Source organism: Aspergillus welwitschiae, assembly GCF_003344945.1.
Source record: "Aspergillus welwitschiae strain CBS 139.54b unplaced genomic scaffold BDQ94scaffold_33, whole genome shotgun sequence".
Lineage (NCBI taxonomy): Eukaryota > Fungi > Ascomycota > Eurotiomycetes > Eurotiales > Aspergillaceae > Aspergillus > Aspergillus welwitschiae.
Window position 1 is genome coordinate 293,782 of NW_020798727.1, and position 18,418 is coordinate 312,199.

At 50.7% G+C, this 18,418-nt stretch overlaps 7 protein-coding genes across 7 annotated transcripts; 5 read left to right on the forward strand and 2 right to left on the reverse strand.

Moving 5' to 3' along the window:
* Positions 1-2,484: 2,484 nt before the first annotated feature.
* On the forward strand, positions 2,485-4,911 carry BDQ94DRAFT_181982 (Zn(II)2Cys6 transcription factor domain-containing protein). Its single transcript, XM_026774025.1, has 5 exons — positions 2,485-2,720; positions 3,003-3,066; positions 3,134-3,756; positions 3,837-4,120; positions 4,190-4,911. Exons 1-5 carry the CDS (start codon positions 2,563-2,565, stop codon positions 4,885-4,887), a joined length of 1,827 nt encoding a protein of 608 aa, XP_026622988.1. The 5' UTR covers positions 2,485-2,562; the 3' UTR covers positions 4,888-4,911.
* Positions 4,912-6,313: 1,402 nt separating this feature from the next.
* Positions 6,314-7,483, forward strand: BDQ94DRAFT_173455 (tyrosinase family protein; the record flags this gene model as incomplete). Its single annotated transcript, XM_026772164.1, has 4 exons — positions 6,314-6,628; positions 6,675-6,760; positions 6,816-7,137; positions 7,202-7,483. 4 exons carry the CDS (start codon positions 6,314-6,316, stop codon positions 7,481-7,483), a joined length of 1,005 nt encoding a protein of 334 aa, XP_026622989.1.
* A 2,037-nt stretch (positions 7,484-9,520) lies between these two features.
* BDQ94DRAFT_149741 (aegerolysin family protein) lies at positions 9,521-10,442 on the forward strand. The gene is made up of 2 exons (XM_026767444.1): positions 9,521-9,858; positions 9,933-10,442. Exons 1-2 carry the CDS (start codon positions 9,758-9,760, stop codon positions 10,258-10,260), a joined length of 429 nt encoding a protein of 142 aa, XP_026622990.1. The 5' UTR covers positions 9,521-9,757; the 3' UTR covers positions 10,261-10,442.
* Positions 10,443-10,739: 297 nt separating this feature from the next.
* Positions 10,740-11,816, reverse strand: BDQ94DRAFT_161727 (uncharacterized protein; the record flags this gene model as incomplete). Its single annotated transcript, XM_026769423.1, has 3 exons — positions 10,740-11,365; positions 11,417-11,516; positions 11,562-11,816. 3 exons carry the CDS (start codon positions 11,814-11,816, stop codon positions 10,740-10,742), a joined length of 981 nt encoding a protein of 326 aa, XP_026622991.1.
* Positions 11,817-12,801: 985 nt separating this feature from the next.
* Positions 12,802-14,454, forward strand: BDQ94DRAFT_173458 (MFS general substrate transporter; the record flags this gene model as incomplete). Its single annotated transcript, XM_026772165.1, has 6 exons — positions 12,802-13,051; positions 13,097-13,125; positions 13,177-13,444; positions 13,519-13,582; positions 13,631-14,051; positions 14,104-14,454. The coding sequence occupies 6 exons, from the start codon at positions 12,802-12,804 to the stop codon at positions 14,452-14,454; spliced, it is 1,383 nt and encodes a 460-aa protein (XP_026622992.1).
* A 144-nt stretch (positions 14,455-14,598) lies between these two features.
* Positions 14,599-15,628, reverse strand: BDQ94DRAFT_149748 (YncE family protein). Its single transcript, XM_026767445.1, has one exon. It carries the CDS (start codon positions 15,588-15,590, stop codon positions 14,664-14,666), a length of 927 nt encoding a protein of 308 aa, XP_026622993.1. The 5' UTR covers positions 15,591-15,628; the 3' UTR covers positions 14,599-14,663.
* A 374-nt stretch (positions 15,629-16,002) lies between these two features.
* On the forward strand, positions 16,003-18,417 carry BDQ94DRAFT_181993 (Zn(II)2Cys6 transcription factor; the record flags this gene model as incomplete). Its single annotated transcript, XM_026774026.1, has 5 exons — positions 16,003-16,144; positions 16,214-17,066; positions 17,117-17,536; positions 17,603-17,844; positions 17,898-18,417. The coding sequence occupies 5 exons, from the start codon at positions 16,003-16,005 to the stop codon at positions 18,311-18,313; spliced, it is 2,073 nt and encodes a 690-aa protein (XP_026622994.1). The 3' UTR covers positions 18,314-18,417.
* Position 18,418: the final 1 nt, after the last annotated feature.

Here is an 18,418-nt window from a genome sequence, read left to right on the forward strand (position 1 = left end):
ATCCTGGCCTCCTGATCTGAGATCTAGGTCCACTGGGTCTAGCCCCTGCATGAGATTCCACTCCGCCAGGAGACCAGCCGCGTTGCGGTATCTAGCCTCCTACGATTAACGGAGCGCATGCGCGGTGGTAAAGCCACCACTGTTTCATCTTACCTCCGCGCCGACGTTGCTGTGGCTTGACCCGCAGTGCTACTGTCTGGTAGCTCTGCAGGCGTCGTCAGCAAAAGGCCTTATTTTTTTCGTCCGGGAAATCTTCGGTTGGTATATGCCCGCTATGGCATGATGAGCGGACTCCAACCCAAGGTTACTGGTGCAACCATTGATGGAGCCTTTGTTCTCCGGACGTCCCATACTACACGGAATACTTATTGATGATGCTGCCTAATGTAGTTCCCCTGACCGACTTGAGAGCCTTATGACTGGCACGCATGGACCCCGTTTCCGCGGGAAATGTTTCCGTTAACAGAACCTTCTGTTTTTTTATCGTACCCCAGACAAAATCTGCGGTCTTGGGATCGCTTTTTGATCATGAGCCGCGCCATTCTGTAATGTTTGAAACGATGGCAAGGTTTTGGGGCGTCCTAGGGTCTCTGTTTACCAGTATGTGGGAGCAGGACTGGCTGGCCTCAGTGGCCTTCGATGAGGGTGGACTATGGTAGGCCGACGATTAGCAGTGAAAATGATGAAACATACGACGTTTGGCCTAACTGACAACAACGCCTGTGTCTCAGGATGTCGATGCGTCATACGATCAGCAAGTGCCCTCAGTACTGCCTGGTGTTCTATAGGTAGTGCATCATGTCTCTTCTGGTTGCACACCACTCATAGACATTATCCAGAGCAGGGGAAATCCCAACAGTAGTGAGATTGTGGTTTATAAATCAACTGGATGACTTCATTTGGATGATCAGGCCGTAGCTCTGGGAAGAGGAACGGAATTCGACTTTCCATTTACTTATTTACGCATTCATTCATCTCGTTCTGTTACTTGTGATTTCCCCCCTCCCTCTTTTCTTTTCCTCTTTTCAATGGTGTTACATGTCTCTCACCGTGCGTACCGTGGAGTGGCAAAGGATGTATTTAAAGTTTCGTGTCCGCTAGATCGTAAAACTACCGTTGTTATGGCAATCATAGCTCAAGGGCTGACCCGAGTGGACAATTTGAAGGTTACTCAAGAGGCTACACTGTGATGAGCTGGATCGCTCCAATACACGTTGTTGGGAATGCGGACGGAAAGGCCCGTTGATGCTAGGGAAGGCCCGAAACCAAGCCTGGAGCAAGCAAGGGTTGAGTACTGTTTGTGTACCCACGGAATCAGGCTGTGTTCTCCCCACATATGGCCCTGGACAGTGCACTCTGCTGCGGGGTACAAACCCTATCACAAAGGGACAATCTGGGATCGTCCTCACGGACCCATGGATCAGTGCCTAGTGACCTGAATCAACCGCACAGATGGGTAGAACGACATCGCAAGGATGGCCATTGTGGTCGTGAATCTAGATGCAGGTTTAATCTCATATTCTGATGATCCACGACGCTCTTCGCACACAGAAGCCGACCGGACCCAGCAGCATCCGGAAGTGACTTCAACATTTAGTCGTGCTATCAGTATGTATCCGTAATGTGAAACAATTGTCAGAGAAGAAGATCTGAATGGCTGGTGATATACAAGTAAATAATGTACGCTACAGCATATCACCCGAACAATCGTCTGTTATATTGATAGTTGGAGCCATGGTGTTGAAGAGTGGAGCGTGACAGCGATCGGCGATCCACCAGTTCGTCTGGTTCCCCGGAAAGCCAGACCTGAAGAGCTCATTGTTGGTTGAACAGTTTCATTCGCGCAAGCCATGGAAACTAGAGGATAACTAAAATTGATGAGGTAGAGCGAGAGGGGATAACAGCAATTATCGTTATCAGACGAGATGGACCGTTGTTACTAGTGCTCAATAGTCTGTCCGGCTGATTCCTGCTCCGACTCCGACTCGGTCGCACCGATGCCGCATCCCTAGTGCAGCCTCCCGCTTAGAGCAGCATTGGGATTGGTTGCCATTGGCGGGGACCCTGCAACGTAAAGAGGTACTAATGTCGTGGAAGAAGTAAGGGGGTGAAATGCAATTGGAAGAAAGAAGGTGAAGAAGAATATCTATCTAGAACAATGGTAAGAGGGAAGGAGGTTGAAGGAGAGGATGAAAAGTAACAGTGAGAAAGAAGTGAACGGAGAGTACTATGGAGAGAGACTAAGTACTAACTTAACTGTAGATGGTGACGGGGGAAGCACAGAGGAATTGTAGGGAAGCGCGGGCCCGTCTCATGTGACTCGGGAGAAGGGGACTTTTTCTTAGGAATGATCAATCCCGTCAGCACTAACTTAGTACTAGTTTTCTGGTCTGTCACTCGACACGAGCAAGCTAGACACAATCCCCCCCTGCATCTTCCCACTTTCTGGTTTCCTTCCTTCCCCCCCCTCTCCCTTTCTGCCACGTCCAACGCCGCCCCCCCCAAACGTGCTTGCTTTGTGCCTGGCTCTAACGGTGACGAACCCACATTGCTGCGGAGCAAATGAATCGCAAGCAGCCACCGCGACGCCATGCCTGCGTCCGATGCGTTCGATTGAAAGTCCGCTGCGTGCCCGTTCCCCCCACGGGCACGTGCGTACGCTGCACCCGGTTGGGCCAGCCATGCTCGCTGCCTGAGTCCCCCCATGTCAACCGTCCCAGGTGAGTACGTACTTACTTACTTCATAACATAGCTATTGTCTATCTATGGTACTGTTTAATGCACTTTTGTTGCTTTAGCATTCCCTTCCACCTGTCATCCGACATTGTTGCTTTTTCTGCTTCTACAATCCTCCCAATTAGCCTGCATTCATCCTGAGCCACATTCCCGGCCTCGTGATTACACATACTACATAGAAGACTACTACTTACTACTACTATACTGCATATATCCCCGGCGACCGACCATTGGCTGATTGATCTCCCCCCCCTCCGCCATCACAGGAAGACCCGCATTGATGCCCTTCAGGAGCAGATTGATAACTTGGCAGCGCAACTGGGCCAGAAGGTATGCAATTCCTCTCCCTCCATCTTGCGGATGAGGCCTCAATAAGGCTCGCTCTAACTGTACCCAGCAAGGTGAATTCTCTCACCACGGCAGTCTCTCCAGTGCAACTCCGTCTACGCACCCACCAGACTCGCCGCGACCCCACCACCGCCGGGAAAGCTCCCGACCCAGCGATGAGGCATCGGGGGAACCCGTGCTAGGCGGGTTGGTCACCCTACGGGAGGCCGATGAGCTCATGGACAAGTTTCGTACCCAGAAAATGGCCCAATTCCCCTTCGTGATCGTGTCCGCCGACATGGAGATCGAGGTACTCCGCCAGCGCTCACCTTTCCTCCTGCTGTGCATCGTCACCGTGTGTATGGAACACAAACCGCTCCTGCAACACAAACTGGAGGCCCTTGTCCGGGAAACGGCAGCCACCCGTTTGATCGCCAAGAGTGAACGCAACCTCGATCTACTGCTAGGGCTTCTTGTCCACTGCGCATGGTTTCATTACCACTGGCGGACCCCGCACATCCACAAGTACATGCTACTTGAAATGGCCCACATGGTTGTCGTCGATCTGGGGATAGACAAGGACGAGAACATCCGCATGCAGCCTATTCCTCCAGAGCCTGCAGACAACCAACGCCATCATTCCAACCCCACAGAGCAGAGGGCTCTGCTCGGCTGCTATCATCTGTGTTGCACGTGAGTGTCGCCTGTTACATTAGGAAGACCTTTCTTTCAGCGCTTGGCATTCAGAGGTGCAACTAACGTTCACACTAAAGGTCGACACTGTTTCGCCGGCAGGTGACGATGAGACACACCAAATGGATAACGCAGTGTGTGGAGGACCTTGCTCGGAAGCCGGAATACCCTAGCGACGTCCTCCTAGGGGAATATATTCTCTCCAACAATTTCTTGCGACGTACGCAATGTGTCTTCGACGAAGACGTATGCCTCTGCTCCTACCACCCTCGGGATGCGTCATGGGAGCAAATCGTAGATTCCATCGAACGACAAGAGAGGCAGACCGAGGACCAACTATCACGTCTCGCCTCGTGTGACAATTGTGAGTTGCTGGCGCTTCAAGGAACCTGCTTCTGCCCCTATTTCGGAAAGCTAACCATCTAATCACAAGGGGCCCTTCGTCTGGAGCTCACTGCACTCACCACTTTGACTTTGGGGCAAGCAGTACAGCGCCGCAGAGATATCTTTCGACTTCGGGAGATCAATCGGCTGCAGCATCTTACGGCCTCAGCTCACCGGGTTCTTGCCACATATCTCCAGGTACCACCAGACGTGGCTGTGCATCTGCCGGCCTCCTCATATTATACCCTTTGGTACGTGATGCTGGTTCTTGCCAAAGTGAGCTTGCTATTCGGGAACTACAACCACCCGACACCAGAAATAGACAGTCGGCGGGTTCACGAGGACGTCCTGGCCACCATGCGAAAGATTGCTTCGCTCTCTCTTGGTGATGATATTTGGTCGAATTGCCGAGTGATTAGCATGGTGGCATGGCTAGAGAAAAGCAAAAGTGAGGCGCAGCGCCAGTGCAGTATTAGTCATGTGGTGCAACATCCGAGCGAGGCTTATGGCCCTCCTCGACCCCCCGTCTCATGGCAGGGCCCGCCCCCTTCCATAGTTTTCGAGTCGCAACCCCACTGGACATCAAGTCAATTACCCGTGCAGCCGGAACCGGCTGTATACCTTGAAACGCTGATGCAGAACGACTGGGACACGGGCATTTGGCGTCAGACCCTGGAAGCATTCACTATGTTCGGACCCCCCACTCCACAGAGCCAGATGAGCTTACAATCGACCGTGGTTATTTGATGGCATGCGATTGTAGTGAAATTGAAACGGTTCAACATTGGGTGTAGTCAAACGAACAATGATAACATAGACCGGTGAGCCCTCAATGCGCTGGTCGCTGTCTGTACGCCTGAAATGCTTAAGCACGGGTGCTTGGCTGGCGGACTTGAACATAGCAGGCGATGCGCGTGTGCCGTACCTGGCTGGGAATACATCCCAGGGCGTGGTTTGTAAAAGTCTTGGATCTTGGCCCAAAGAAGCCTTGCTGTGAACATTGGCTAGGTCACTCGCAAACTCAAGCCACCAGGCATACGTGATGGGCAATGTGCATGACGGCATGCTCCATGTCGGGAAAGCCCTGACTGGGATTCGTCTATCAATTAGTTGCCCTAGTCCACATTAGTTGAGGAGTGGAACACGAAGGCCTTAATCCCACTCACCTGTACTACAGACGTTGTAAAGGCATGCGACAAGGGATGCTGCGTTACTCCATCATCGCCGTACATCTTGGTGAGGAAACCTCTTCGTCGGACAGCCGGATGCGCTTTCGTTTGGCAAGGCTGGCAGAATCCCGTCCTAGAAATAATCGCATGCCGTGCCGTTCCTGTGGAGGTCTGGGCTGCATTCCCTTCGTACCGGGTGAAGCTCGCCCGTCAAAGACTGCTCTGGTTCGTGACTGACTCAAGCTCGTTGTTAGATAAGGCGGCAATATGGAGAGGAAGTGGAATAAAAAGTACAAAGTTATTGGAGAGTCAGATGATGGGCTGGAGAACAGATGCTGGAATTAACGCCCTTCTTGACCTGCCAATCTCGCTGTCAACAACTCTGGATTGCATGGATCTACTAAATTTGGCAATCAGCCCTCGCGAATGAGAAATAACAGGGTTGCAGGGCGGAATGTCCAGCCACATATTTGGCGACGGGGCGGCAAACAAGTTTCCAGCCTTATTTTGTGAAAATTGTATGTTGTTGACTGCGGAAGGCATTGAGTTTACGTGCCCGCTGTGGTTGGGCCATTTGTCTTTGGAATGCTCCTCACATACCAAACAGGGAGACCAGATCTGTCCACAAATAAACACTGCTCCAGCATGGCTAAGCCGTGGCCCAGCTAGTGAATCGGTTGGTGGACGCTTGGAATCTTAGGATCGCAACCTTGGAAGCTGAACATGGCTGTCTGATCTGTGGGTTATTCGGCTATTTCGGGATATCGATAGGCAAAGGTGGCCGAATTCAGCATGAGCGAAGAATGAGGATTGATCGAACTATTTGCGATAAGACATTGAAGTCCAGACATAAAATTTCTCGTTTCCACTTGGCTAGTTTCTGCTTGGGGCAAAAACCGAGTGGATCGTCCTCCACAAAAAAGTCGTCGTGCCTCCTTTACTGGCCGTCGCTCATAATATTGACCCGCCAGTGGGCTACAATCTTGCTACCCAACACGTTGAATATGATGCTTTCCGCCCTTTGGCTTTTGCCCGCCATTAGGCTGGTTTCTACCAGCGCAACCCCAACCTCTGATGCGGCGACTACCCTTGATCCAGGGCTGTTTTCAGGGGGGTGTACGCCAGAGAAGATGACCATTCGAAAGGAATGGCGGAATATGACCAAGGTCGAACAGCAAAGCTATCTCCAGGGCGTGAACTGCTTGATGGATCTTCCTGCACAAACGGGGCTAGAGGCGACCACGAACCGCTTCAGCGATCTACAGGCCTTGCACCGCGCCCTTACCAACACCCCAGTGGGTGACATTATCCATAGTGTGGTAAGTCTCGCGAGAAACATTGTCAAAGCCGAGTCTGATGGAATAGGGCCAATTCTTGCCCTGGCACCGGTATTTCCTGCATACTTATGAGACATTGCTGAAGGAGCAGTGTGGGTATACCGGTCCAATGGCGTAGGTTGCGAACCCCTCGTTGGCACAGAACGAAAGGAGGCTGACTACATTGCAGATGGTGGAATGAGGCATACGACACAGATTCCGGGAACATGTTCCGGTCGGAGATGTGGGATGCAGATGCGTTTGGTGGCAATGGCACGGAACCTGATGGATGTGTGACCGATGGGGCCTTCGCATACTATACGGAACATATTGGTCCCCAGAATCAAAACACGGTGTTCTGCATGAACCGCAGCTGGGGAAATTTCGAGGCGATAATGAATACTACGGGTGCGGCAGTCGCCCACTGCAATACATTCGACTCCTATGACGAATATTTTGCCTGCATTGCCGCCACGCCTCACCGAGGAGGCCACTGGGCGGTTGGCGGAGTGGTGAGTGCTTGCTGTTCCCATCGTCAAGAGCATGGGTTCGATGAACTGACGCATAGGAAACTAGATGGAAGATGTGAAGACCTCCCCAGGCGACCCGTTGTTCTATCTGCACCATGGCTATATCGACCGTCTGTGGTACCGGTGGCAGATGCATGATCCCGCAAACCGCCTATGGGACATGGGTGGCCCTGCGATCAATGAGTCGGCCAATGTTGAGCCTGCATCAGGCTGGCCACAGACAACGCTCAATTACACCCTGACCACATTCAATATAATGCCAGATGTCACTGTGGCCGACGTGATGAACCCGGTTGGAGGATACCTCTGTTATAACTATGAAGCCTGAAGGGCAGATATCTACGGGCGTTATGGTATCATCCTTTAACATTGGGACCCTGTGGTTGTTGCATAAAGTGGTCATAAAGCGGTGATTAAGAAGTTGTTCTCCATCATAAAGCAAAAAATCCGGGGCAGTCGCCTTGCTTGTTTGCAAGCATGTATAATATCCTCCGTGAAGCTCCCTAATAGGTGAAGTGCATGACATTTGCATTTGACTTGCCTGGCCTGTCCAGGATTGGTAAACCCAGAATCCTTGCACCAAGCGCTAAGTAGCCTAGCCAGAGATGCAGTGCTCTAATCCCATCATTTGCTTCATTTCCCATCTCTGCTTGCTTGTACGAGACACGAAAGTTGTCAGTGATTGAAACGATTCGACCTTCTTGAGCGGGGTGGGCGCGTTGTCAGCGTTACTTTTTGTCAACCGATACGACCCATGCATCTCGAACCAGAGAGTATTGAGCAATTGGGCGGATGGAAGCCATCCCCGCCTTGACCTTGCATCTGAACCGCGACAAGCCGCTCCCGCGTGACAGGGGAGCAGCCGTGCAATCCACGCAAAATTGACTTCCCATCCCAGTTGTCCCTGACCAACTCGGACTGGCAAGCTGGGGTAGGTTTCTATGGCTCTCTGGATGATGCCTGGGGTGACACTGTCACTCTCCAAGATAGAAAACGGGCAACTGACGTTTCATCGACGCTGTTTCGAGTGCCCTTCATCTACTACATTGGGTGGGCAGATTCCCATCCGGAAGGCCACACTGTTTCGAACAACAACCCATCGTCGATTCCTCCCTCGTAAGTCTGCAATATCACCAGCTGACGTCGCCTGTACGAGCCGTTGGACTACGCGACCGTCCCGAGCCGTATGCTGCTCATTCGTGTTGGGGACGACCAAACGTCGTATCTGTCGCGCGGGGAAATGTCCTGGCCGATCTACGCTTCATCAGGTTAGATTATTCCGATCCCTAACATGGTTTCTTACTTTGTATCTACTTTGTACCACTCTGAATTGAGGGGGGAAGGATCGTCACTGGCCGGACAAAGGTAGGCAAGTGGTCACGTTGGGGCTGGGCGGATCTTCACCCGATCGGCTGAGACGACACTTGCTGCAAGAAGACTGCAAGTGCATGGTGTGCCGTAGATGATCATGACCCGATTTGGTGATGGTCTGTCAAGTAAGTTATGTGTAGTGCATCCCTAGCTTTCGGCCAATTCCTGCCTGCATTGGTGTGCCGGCCTCCTACTACCGCAACCGGACGAGTCTACTCCCTACCACGTTGGAGTTCATTGACCCTCAAAGGCATCAAACTGAAAGGTCCAAGCTAGCAAGTAGAGAGAGTAAGAAGCCATTCTATATTAGATCAGCAGCACTTCTCGGTAAAATGCAAGCCATTATGCGTTAGCTGTAACCAAGATTGATCCCCGACATTTGTCTGACCCTCCTATCAGCACTGGCCACGAGTCCTGCATGATGGTACGAAGCTGCAGGCATTACGTCCAACAAAGTGGTTTCGAGAGCTTGCAGTTGTTCAAAAGCCAGGTACTTTTGGATTTGAGCCAATAGACGAAACCGGGCTTATTGGTACCATCACGAGGGCGAGATTTAGGTGGAAACCGCCAACTTGAAACCTTTTGGCCAGGTCTCTCTGGCCAAATTCCCAGACCAGCAGTCTCGCCACCAAGGGAAATAGGTGACATGTCATCCAATTAAGAGGATGGAGCAGCATCGACAGCTCTGCCGATCCCTGGGACAACAACTGGTGATCATTGGGCGGGTGGTGCGGGGAAAACAAGCCGGGGGTAACAGACGAAGCCAAAGCAGCAACACCAAAAAAGTGGTGATGCCATCGGTGCCGGCGACAAAGATACCACGGGCCATGACGCCACCAGTAGCAACGCCATGCGAGCAACGAAACACAATAGAGCCAGTGAGCAGCAGCCCGTCAACTGCCGGCCCACCCCCACAATCCCAGCATCTGCATGTCTCCATCCGTGGATCAGCCCACCGCCGAGCCAACCACATCAACCCACCCTGCCGTCATCTGATCCTCTTTCCTCACTGTCTCATCTCTGGCTCGTCCATTCATCCAAGCAAATTGGGAGACTGATCAGCCCTTTTCCAACGCCGCTCTCGAATCACCCCACAGCCCGGCCTCAGCAATAAATAGCCCCTTCGGTAGCTGCTCGACTCGCTCTTCTCTCTCCCATCATCCTCAAAGCATCACAGCATACATAGATACACATACCCTTTCTACTCACCTTCTGCCCTGCTTCATTCAAGATGCCTGCAGCCGGCCCCATGGACGACCAATGGGTCTCTTTCCACATCCGGGACCACCTGGACAAGGGCGAGATCACCGTCCGACACACCGTCATCGAAGGGTATGTGAACTGTTCATTGAAATTTCATTCAATTGAAACTCTTCTCTTGTATACTAACTGATATCTCATGATAGTGGTGAATTCCACGACCCCAACAACCGCAGACAGTCCCTCACCGAAGACGAGATCGATGAAATCACCATCCCCTCGTACGGCATCGGTGAGATCTGTGCTCGTGGTCGCCGCGGCAGCGAGGGCCGGCTGGACCTCTTCCACGACGAGGAAAAGATCTGCGAGTTGCACTGGGATAATCGCCAGGGCAATCCTGTCAACATCGTCGAGATGCTGGACAGCAATAGCAAGTATCGTGTCGAACATGGGGGATGGAGCCCAGAGGCTGGACCTCTGGGCCACGTCTACATCGACATTTTGGAGCAGCAGAAGAAGAAGAATAGCAAATAACGGCGTTTGGGATTTAAGGAGTTGTCCGGCGAGTTCCGGATGCAGCAGTGCTGCAGGAGAGGGCGTTAGCATATTTTGATTTGTTTCTCTTTTGAAATCGACTGATTGTGTCGAGTGTCGTATAGGAGCTGGAAATCACATCATACTCATAGTCAATGCGAAGTGAACATTGTTATTTCAAAGCTTATGACACTGGTAAATGAATGGAAACGGTGCTTTCCGTGAATAAAGTTCCATGATACTGAGCGAAGCATGTAACCAATTGCTATGGTGCACGTGAATTGTGGCACAGTGATTGTAATTGCTCTGCTAATTCGGGACAATCAACAGGTGACCCGACAGTTCGAACCCAACGGTTAGGTAGTTTCCTTAGGGATACCATCAGCTCGAGATAAACTACACAGCTTGAGTCGATCGACATGCGAATAGGAAAACCCATTACCTTTCATTAACCTTCATCATATATGTACAACAGCGTCTCAATCACCCCAACGCACAAGCCGATCAGAAAATCGCAACACCATTTGGTGGACTAGCAACTCCACCAAGGGACCTAGACCAGTCAGCGTAGAACTACCAACAAAAAGCACAATGAGGTTACCTTCAACGGAACAACTACTGAAGAAGAAGCTCCATCGGTTCCGCTTCCGACACTCTTGGCTCAGTCGATCCAGATCAAACAATTCTCCAATAGGGAAGCCCCAGCCCGCGAGCACCCACTCATGCAACCAAAAGTCAATATTCTGGCATGGCCATGCTTCGAAACTGGGCATATCCCCCGCAACAGCTGCGAATCCTTCCTCCCAGATCCAACGCAGGGTTTCTTCGGATGATTCGACACCAATAGCCGGTGGGACTTTCACATCAGCTAGCTCTTGGCACTGTTCGGCGGATAAGTGCTCATAGGCATGGGTCCAGCCAGTGCGGATGAACAGGATATCGCCTGTTTTGAAAGTTGTTCCCTGGCTGATGGCAATTTCTTTTAGAGAAGAGACAGAAATAGATGAGGTAGAGAAGCAGTTGATTTGTATCCCATGTTCTTCAGCCCAGGAGGCGTAATCGAGGAGAACGCCGCGTCCTACAATTCCTCCATTCTCAACCCATACTGAGGCAATTAGCGCTGCATGAGTTTAAGTAGAATATAGAACAAACGAACCGTGGATCCCATTTCTATCCCCACTCTGGATCTCCTCCAGAGTACAGTCGTTGATATAGATCTTCTCATTTTGATACCCATGGTGTCGGAATCCATCCCACTAAGAGCTAACCTGCGTATTGAAAGCAAGGCTGTCGTCATTTACAGCCCGCGGCGCTTTGTTATTCACAACATGTTCGAGCTTTGGCCGGCCAAAACACGGTTTTTGCATACTATCCAAAAACCAGTCGGTGGATACACGGACTCCGTCGATGATTTCTTTTGCTGCTTCCCTCGTTGTCTCGGGTGTGAGGCGATTCAGTATACCTAGCTGGTCAGTTCTACCAAAAAAAACACCCCAGGCCTTTTCATGGGGGCCATCCTTTCGGAGGGGGAGTGCATCAAACGCGACAGGTTCCATTTCAGGTGCTGTGTTGATGAGATAACGTGTACGGTTTCATAGAGGGACTTCCGGCCTTATAGGAGCCGTCTCGGAGTTTATCCCGAGGATATTGCTTCAGATGTGGGGTTAGATTATAGCATTAGGCAAACTTTAGTGGTGTTAATAGGAATCCCAAAGCATGGAGAGACTGACTGTGTTCGCAATGCTGGAATGGATCCGGCCGCGACGATGGGCGGATTCGGCTACTTTTCCGCATGTTATAACCGAGATTGGTATATCATGTAGTATCAGAAAGCTTGTTTGCAACCCAAGGGTCGCTGCTGCGTTCCCTGGGTAACACCAGAAGAAGCGTCTTACGAACACAACTGACATACAAAATTGTGGAGAGTGAATAACTCGCTGTCTCACTCCATCAGATTACTGATACCTGCCAACATCGTCATTTTTAACCGGTTTATGCGACATATTTCCGTCAATCCGGGGATGACCCCACGGGATCTCCTGGAGTGCGGTACCGGAGCGGAAAAGCATCCGATTCACAACTTTTCCGACGCGGATTTGCTATATCTACGGGACAGATACACAGCTCACCCTTGGGGTGAGGCGTATAATAAGGAAGGAGTCTTGCTATTGAAATCCGCTGCTAACTCCTGGGAGGCAGCCACCTCCCCTGTGGTCCTCTTCCCATAGCAAATAACAAGCATATCCGCCCAGACTAGCTTCAGCCAATCTCCACAGTTGATATCCCGGGGCCCCGGAGCACTGTACTAGCAATTGGCAGTCAATTGGCCGGCTGGTGTAGACCACGATAGCGAATGCGGGGTGAATTCGCAAGTGCTAGATTTCACTTTGAACCGCTAATTGTGAAAAAGTTTAACTGGGATGCCTATATAAATCTTCTTGGGTGTACAGAGTCGATAAATTAAGATCATCCGTTCAACCGGGTTATCTCCAGCTTAGATCCTCGCTGAACTAGCAACCCAGTTAACACAAACTATGAATCATGTCGAAAATAACTACAGACCATCTTGAGTCAGTGGAGCAGGGCAAAAGTGTAGACGAAGCACAATGGCAAGCCCAGTTCGACCCAGATCTTCTACGTCGGGTAATCAGGAAATTAGATGGGATGGTGATTCCATTCATCTGCATCACGTACCTCATCACTTACATAGACAAAGCGATGATGGGCTACGCCGCTGTTTTTGGACTCAAGGAGGATTTGCATCTAAAAGGAACCGAATATAGTTGGCTGGGTATGAGCAACCTTCTTCTACATGGGGACATGCTAACAATGACAGGGAGCATGTTCTATTTTGGATATCTCGCCGTATATTCATTCGTGTAACCCATAGGTATCACAGCTTACTGACCTTGACAGTTTGAGTACCCTTCTGTCTTCGCTATGCAGAAACTCTCCGTGTCAAAATGGCTATCTGCGAACATCTTCATCTGGGGTGGAGTGACTATGGCTCTGGCGGCGTGCACGCAATTCCAACCCTTTCTTGGTCTTCGATTTGTCCTCGGTGCTCTCGAATCTTGCTCAACACCAGCTTACCTCCTCATCACAGCAACATGGTATACTATCGAAGAACAGCCGATCAGGATTGGATGGTGGTCGACCTTTCTGGGTATTGCAAATGCTTTTGGTGGGCTCTTGGCGTTTGCTATTGGCCATATCCATGGCGACCTAGCATCATGGCAGTATCATTCATCATTATAGGTGCCATATCTTCTGCATGGGGAGTGTTCATGTTCTTCACTCTTGCGGATGGTCCGGCTACAGCGTATGAGTCTCTCATCCTTGTCCGGTTTTACCATTGCTGATCAAACAGTGGCTGGCTTACCGCAGAAGAAAAGCACATCGCGATCAATCGTCTCGGCCCCCAACACTCCGGCATAAGGGTGTCCGAGATCAAGATGTACCAGATATGGGAGGCGCTGACAGATCCCAAAACTTGGTTTTTCTTCCTGTGCGGCGTCTGCACACAAGTCGTCAACGGGGCGGCGAGTAACTTTGGGAGTCTGATTATTGAGGGGTTCGGATACTCGAATCTAGTCACGACATTATTCCAGATCCCGTATGGGATGGTGATCCTTGTCTCCAATGTGTCCGCTATGTACATTCAGCGATGGCTGCCGGGCCAGAAGAGGTGTATCGTTGGTGCTTTGTATGTGTGTCCGGCTCTGGCGGGAGCGGTCGGGATCCATACCATATCGAGAGATCACAAAATCGCTCTGCTGGTTTGCTACTGGGTATTCTACATTCTACCCCTCCACGAGTAAGTTGAAGGCTAACTGGATTTAGTTAACGAGTACTTATACAGCATCATTCGCCCTGATCATGTCCCTCATCACCGCAAATACAGGAGGTACCACCAAACGATCGGTTGTTAATGCCATATTCTTCATTTCGTACTGTGTCGGAAATATTATCGGGCCGTTTGCATTCAAGTCAGATGAAGCGCCCCAATATACATCGGGAATCATTGCGATGTTGGTCGCATATTGTGTGGAGATTCTTCTCTTGCTCGCGTTCGCAGTCTATGCGGCGCACTTGAATCGCAAGAAGAACGGAATTGCATCAAGAGAAGGCCAGAGAGATACTGAGCTGGACCAGACAGATACGGAGAATGTTCACTTCAGATATTCGTACTGACGAATGGCCGATTTGTCAAGTCAGGGAAATACAGCTGGAACGCATGCGGAATGCCATAAAAGGACCTCTACTAGATTCAACAAGATATGCTAATCTATGTGCTGTTTATAAAGAAATCTACGGTGCGAAGGCAGCGAATACAGCAGAGGATGATAAATTAGATAGGTGCATATATACAACAGTTTCTAGCTTAATTTCATAATACTCTATTACCCAGCATACGCCACACCAGTGATTGCACCCCCAACATCAGCCACGATGGTATACTTGCATGTCCCATCAAAGTTGGCACTGTACAATGAGCCACCCAGGTCCCCGAAAAACATACGCTTATTCTTGGTATCCAAAGCAATTCCGATTCCCTCATGAAGCTTGCGCACCAGAATCTTCGGTTCCAACTTGTTCACGGGCGCACTGGAAAGATTGACCGAGTTCACCGTGTTTCCCCGAGGCGGATCTCCACGATCCGTCCAGTACAATGTCCTTGTGGCATGGTCGAACTCCAAGTCGATGGGCTCGGGCAGACCATCGATGAGACATTCAACATCTGTCCGCGACTCCGCTGATTCACCCTGTCTCATCTCAATTCCCATGCGATAGATCCGGCCAAGGTTGCCCTTCGACGGCCCTTTCTGTGTCCAATATACCGAATGTGCCTCCTCGTCAACCGCAATGCCCACGCACCAGTCAAGAACAGCCGGTGTGTTTGTGCCCTCACTTGAAGTGGCCCTGTAAAGTACCTCGATCTCACTCCCATCCAGATTCGCTCGCATGACCCGTCGGCCTTCGCGATCAGACCAGTACAGCTTCTGAGATCGTGGAGCAATGATCAATTGCTTCGGGGTATGGGTGTATCCCTTTGGGATGATGGTGACGATGTTATTCCCTGAGTAATCGCAGCGCTGGATGGATCCATCATCGGCGGACGGGATTCCCATGTTTGTCCAGTAGATGTGTTGGCGGTCAGAGTCAATGGCGATACCGTCGGGCAGGGTGTTGAGTTGAGTGATCAGCTCGCGGAAATCGGAGCCATCGGGCTTGCAGGTTAAAAGACGTCCATTAGGCTCAGAGGTTGAGATTCCGATGTCGAGGAAGTAGACACGTCCGGTTGCTGGAGGGTCAGGTCGAGGTGCCATTGTGATAGTGTGTACCTTGGTTTTTTCGTGATACTAGTAGTACTAGGGTTGAGGTTTAAGTTGAGAAGTGATAAGAGCTCAGTGGAGGACTACTATATATAAAGAGTAGGAGAACAGCGAAGCCGAGAACCTCGGGATCAACTGATTATCCAATGCGCACTTAATGCTCCGTAGTTGCTACAGCTTGAGCCATTATCTACCTTGTAACCGACAAATTGACCCACCGGCATACCGATTCTTCCAAGTTTTGTGCTTTGGGCTTCAGGGCAACTGTGGATGATTGATGCCGACTATCCGCTGGTCCTCGGATTACCGCATTGGGAGCGGAAGCGGATGACATAATCGCACGGATGGATTCTAGAATTCGGCGGGAAACTCGGAATCTCTTGCTCTTCCATGTATTCCTCTTCGCATGATGATGTTCTCATTCCACGCCGGCCACTCTTCCCCACACGGCCAGACCTTGAGCGAACCCAAGCCGAAACGGGCCAAGATTAGAATTGCCTGCAATGTATGCAAGGCCAGGAAAACCAAGTGCGATGGTGCTAGACCAAGTAAGACTGAACCAATAACACTCCTTGTCACTCGCGGTGGAGAACATAATTAGGCTCATCGTGCATTAGTCTGCGGTTCCTGCTCAAGAAGGAAACGAACCTCGCATACCACGGCCTGTGAATACCGTGATGCTGATGTCAGTGAGCAGTCGAGCCACACAAGTGAGCGACTATCGAACGACTGCCCACAAATCAATGATGATGATGCTGCCAGCAGCTTCAGTGGATTCGTCCCGACCGGCGGCCTGTTTGGCGCATCCAGTGGTGCACACCTCCTCCCAGATGTCGGAAACCAGGCAGGCGCACCCGATACCCCTGCCAACAAAAGACAAAATCGGACTTCAATACTACCAAAAGCATTGAAACGTCTGCCAAAGTTGCAAAAGCGCACTCACAAAGAACATGCAGATGTGGAGTTTGCCGTTCCTCCACGAAAGCAGGCGGACAACCTTCTGAGCCTCTACTGGGACTATGTCGACAGCGCTTACCCCTGGCTAGACAGGCCTTCATTTGAAAAAGCATACGAGACCCTATGGGTTCGTGATGGCGAACTGACAATGAACGAGACCGTCCTCCATTGCCTTCTGAATCTCATGTTCGCCACATCCTGTGTCGCATCTCAAGGGGAAACCCCGCTTGACCGCTATCCATCCTCTGTTGTCTTCTTCGACCGAGCTCAGGCGCTGATGTCCTACAATCTGATGGACATGTACAACATTGAAATAATTCAGATACTGTTACTCACAGCAGTTTATCTCCAGCATGACAAAGAGCCCCAGAAGTGCTTCCGGATTATTGGAACCGCGATTCATGTCGCCCAGGAGCTTGGATTACATCTCCCTGAAACAACGGAGGGGATGGACAACCCAAAAGACCGAGACCTAGCGCGTCAGGTTTGGAACGGATGCGTTATTATGGACAGGTATGAAACCGGAGCCGCAATTATGAGTGCTGATACTGAAGCCACCCCAGAATCTGCGCCATGACTTTTGGCTGCCCCCTCAGAGTTCCTCGATCGGTCGCACAGGGAGGGTTGAACGCGCTAGTACTTAAGTCTGAAGAAACCAGGAGCGACACTCCAACCACCAGCCTACCATCGAAACTAACTTTTTACACATCCTTTTGCCGACTACACCACATTATAGCAGAAGTACTTGAGACGTTCTATTCCCTCGATGACAGCAAGGATCGTCATCATGCCTCTAGCACTGTCAATGATCGCGAGGAAAGCTGTGCACTCCTTTTTGACAAATTCGCGAGCTTACTTCGCATCGATTCTGCCCTGAATAATTGGGCCCGTGGCTTGCACCCGTTCTTTCAGATGCCGTCAGAGCTGGAAGATCCCACGCCAACAAAGCACATCACTCGTGAAGCGAATATCCTACGAGCCAGGTCTGTAAATACAACCTTGATGAACCTGTGATAACAAGAAATCACTGACATCTTTCGTACGCGAAGGTATCTTTCAGTCCGGCTTCTGCTGTTCAGGATCTTGCTTCTACAGATTCATCAACAGAAGGCCGAGAACGCGCCTGGTACTGGTCTCTATGCGGATGATGACCAGGTCATGCCTCACATTGTATTCCAATGCCAGGTGAACTGCACAAAGGCGGCCATCGACATGGTTGAATTTATCGTCCGGAACTCCCCCGGGCAGAAGCAGGCCTACATCTTACCATCCAATTGGTACACTGTCTCATGTAAGTGGCGCTTATTATGCTGTAAGTGAACACGGTCGGCTAACAGTAGCAAGATGTCTATATGGCTGTAACAAATTTGCTTGCAGCTCAATCATCGCCGCAGATAGTGGAATACTTTTCCGCGTCTCGCTTGCAGGGCATTCTGCAACGTGCACGAGACATTCTCAGCAATTATGAAAAACATACTACGCTGGCATCGAGGTGCCGTTCTGCATTGAATTTAATTGAGCAAAGCATTGGTCGGCGCACATCAATAGCGAACATTGGACCCCCTGAAGCGTTACCAGTTTCCAGAGGTCATGACAACACATCCGTGCAGAACTTTGTCATCGGTCCTCAAGAGCCTCCGGCGATGATGGGGGACGATTTGGGAATCATAGAGAACTATACCTTCGATTGGAACAACTGGCCCATGTTCTTCGCGCAGCTCGGTGATGAAGCACCGCTTCCTGATAGTTGGGGGATGTAGGCCTCAGAATTGGTTTCTAAGGACGCATCAACTCTCTTGTGGATCACCAGTACTCGATACTGATCGGCTACCTACTGGCAACAGTTTACACATCGGAATCCCATG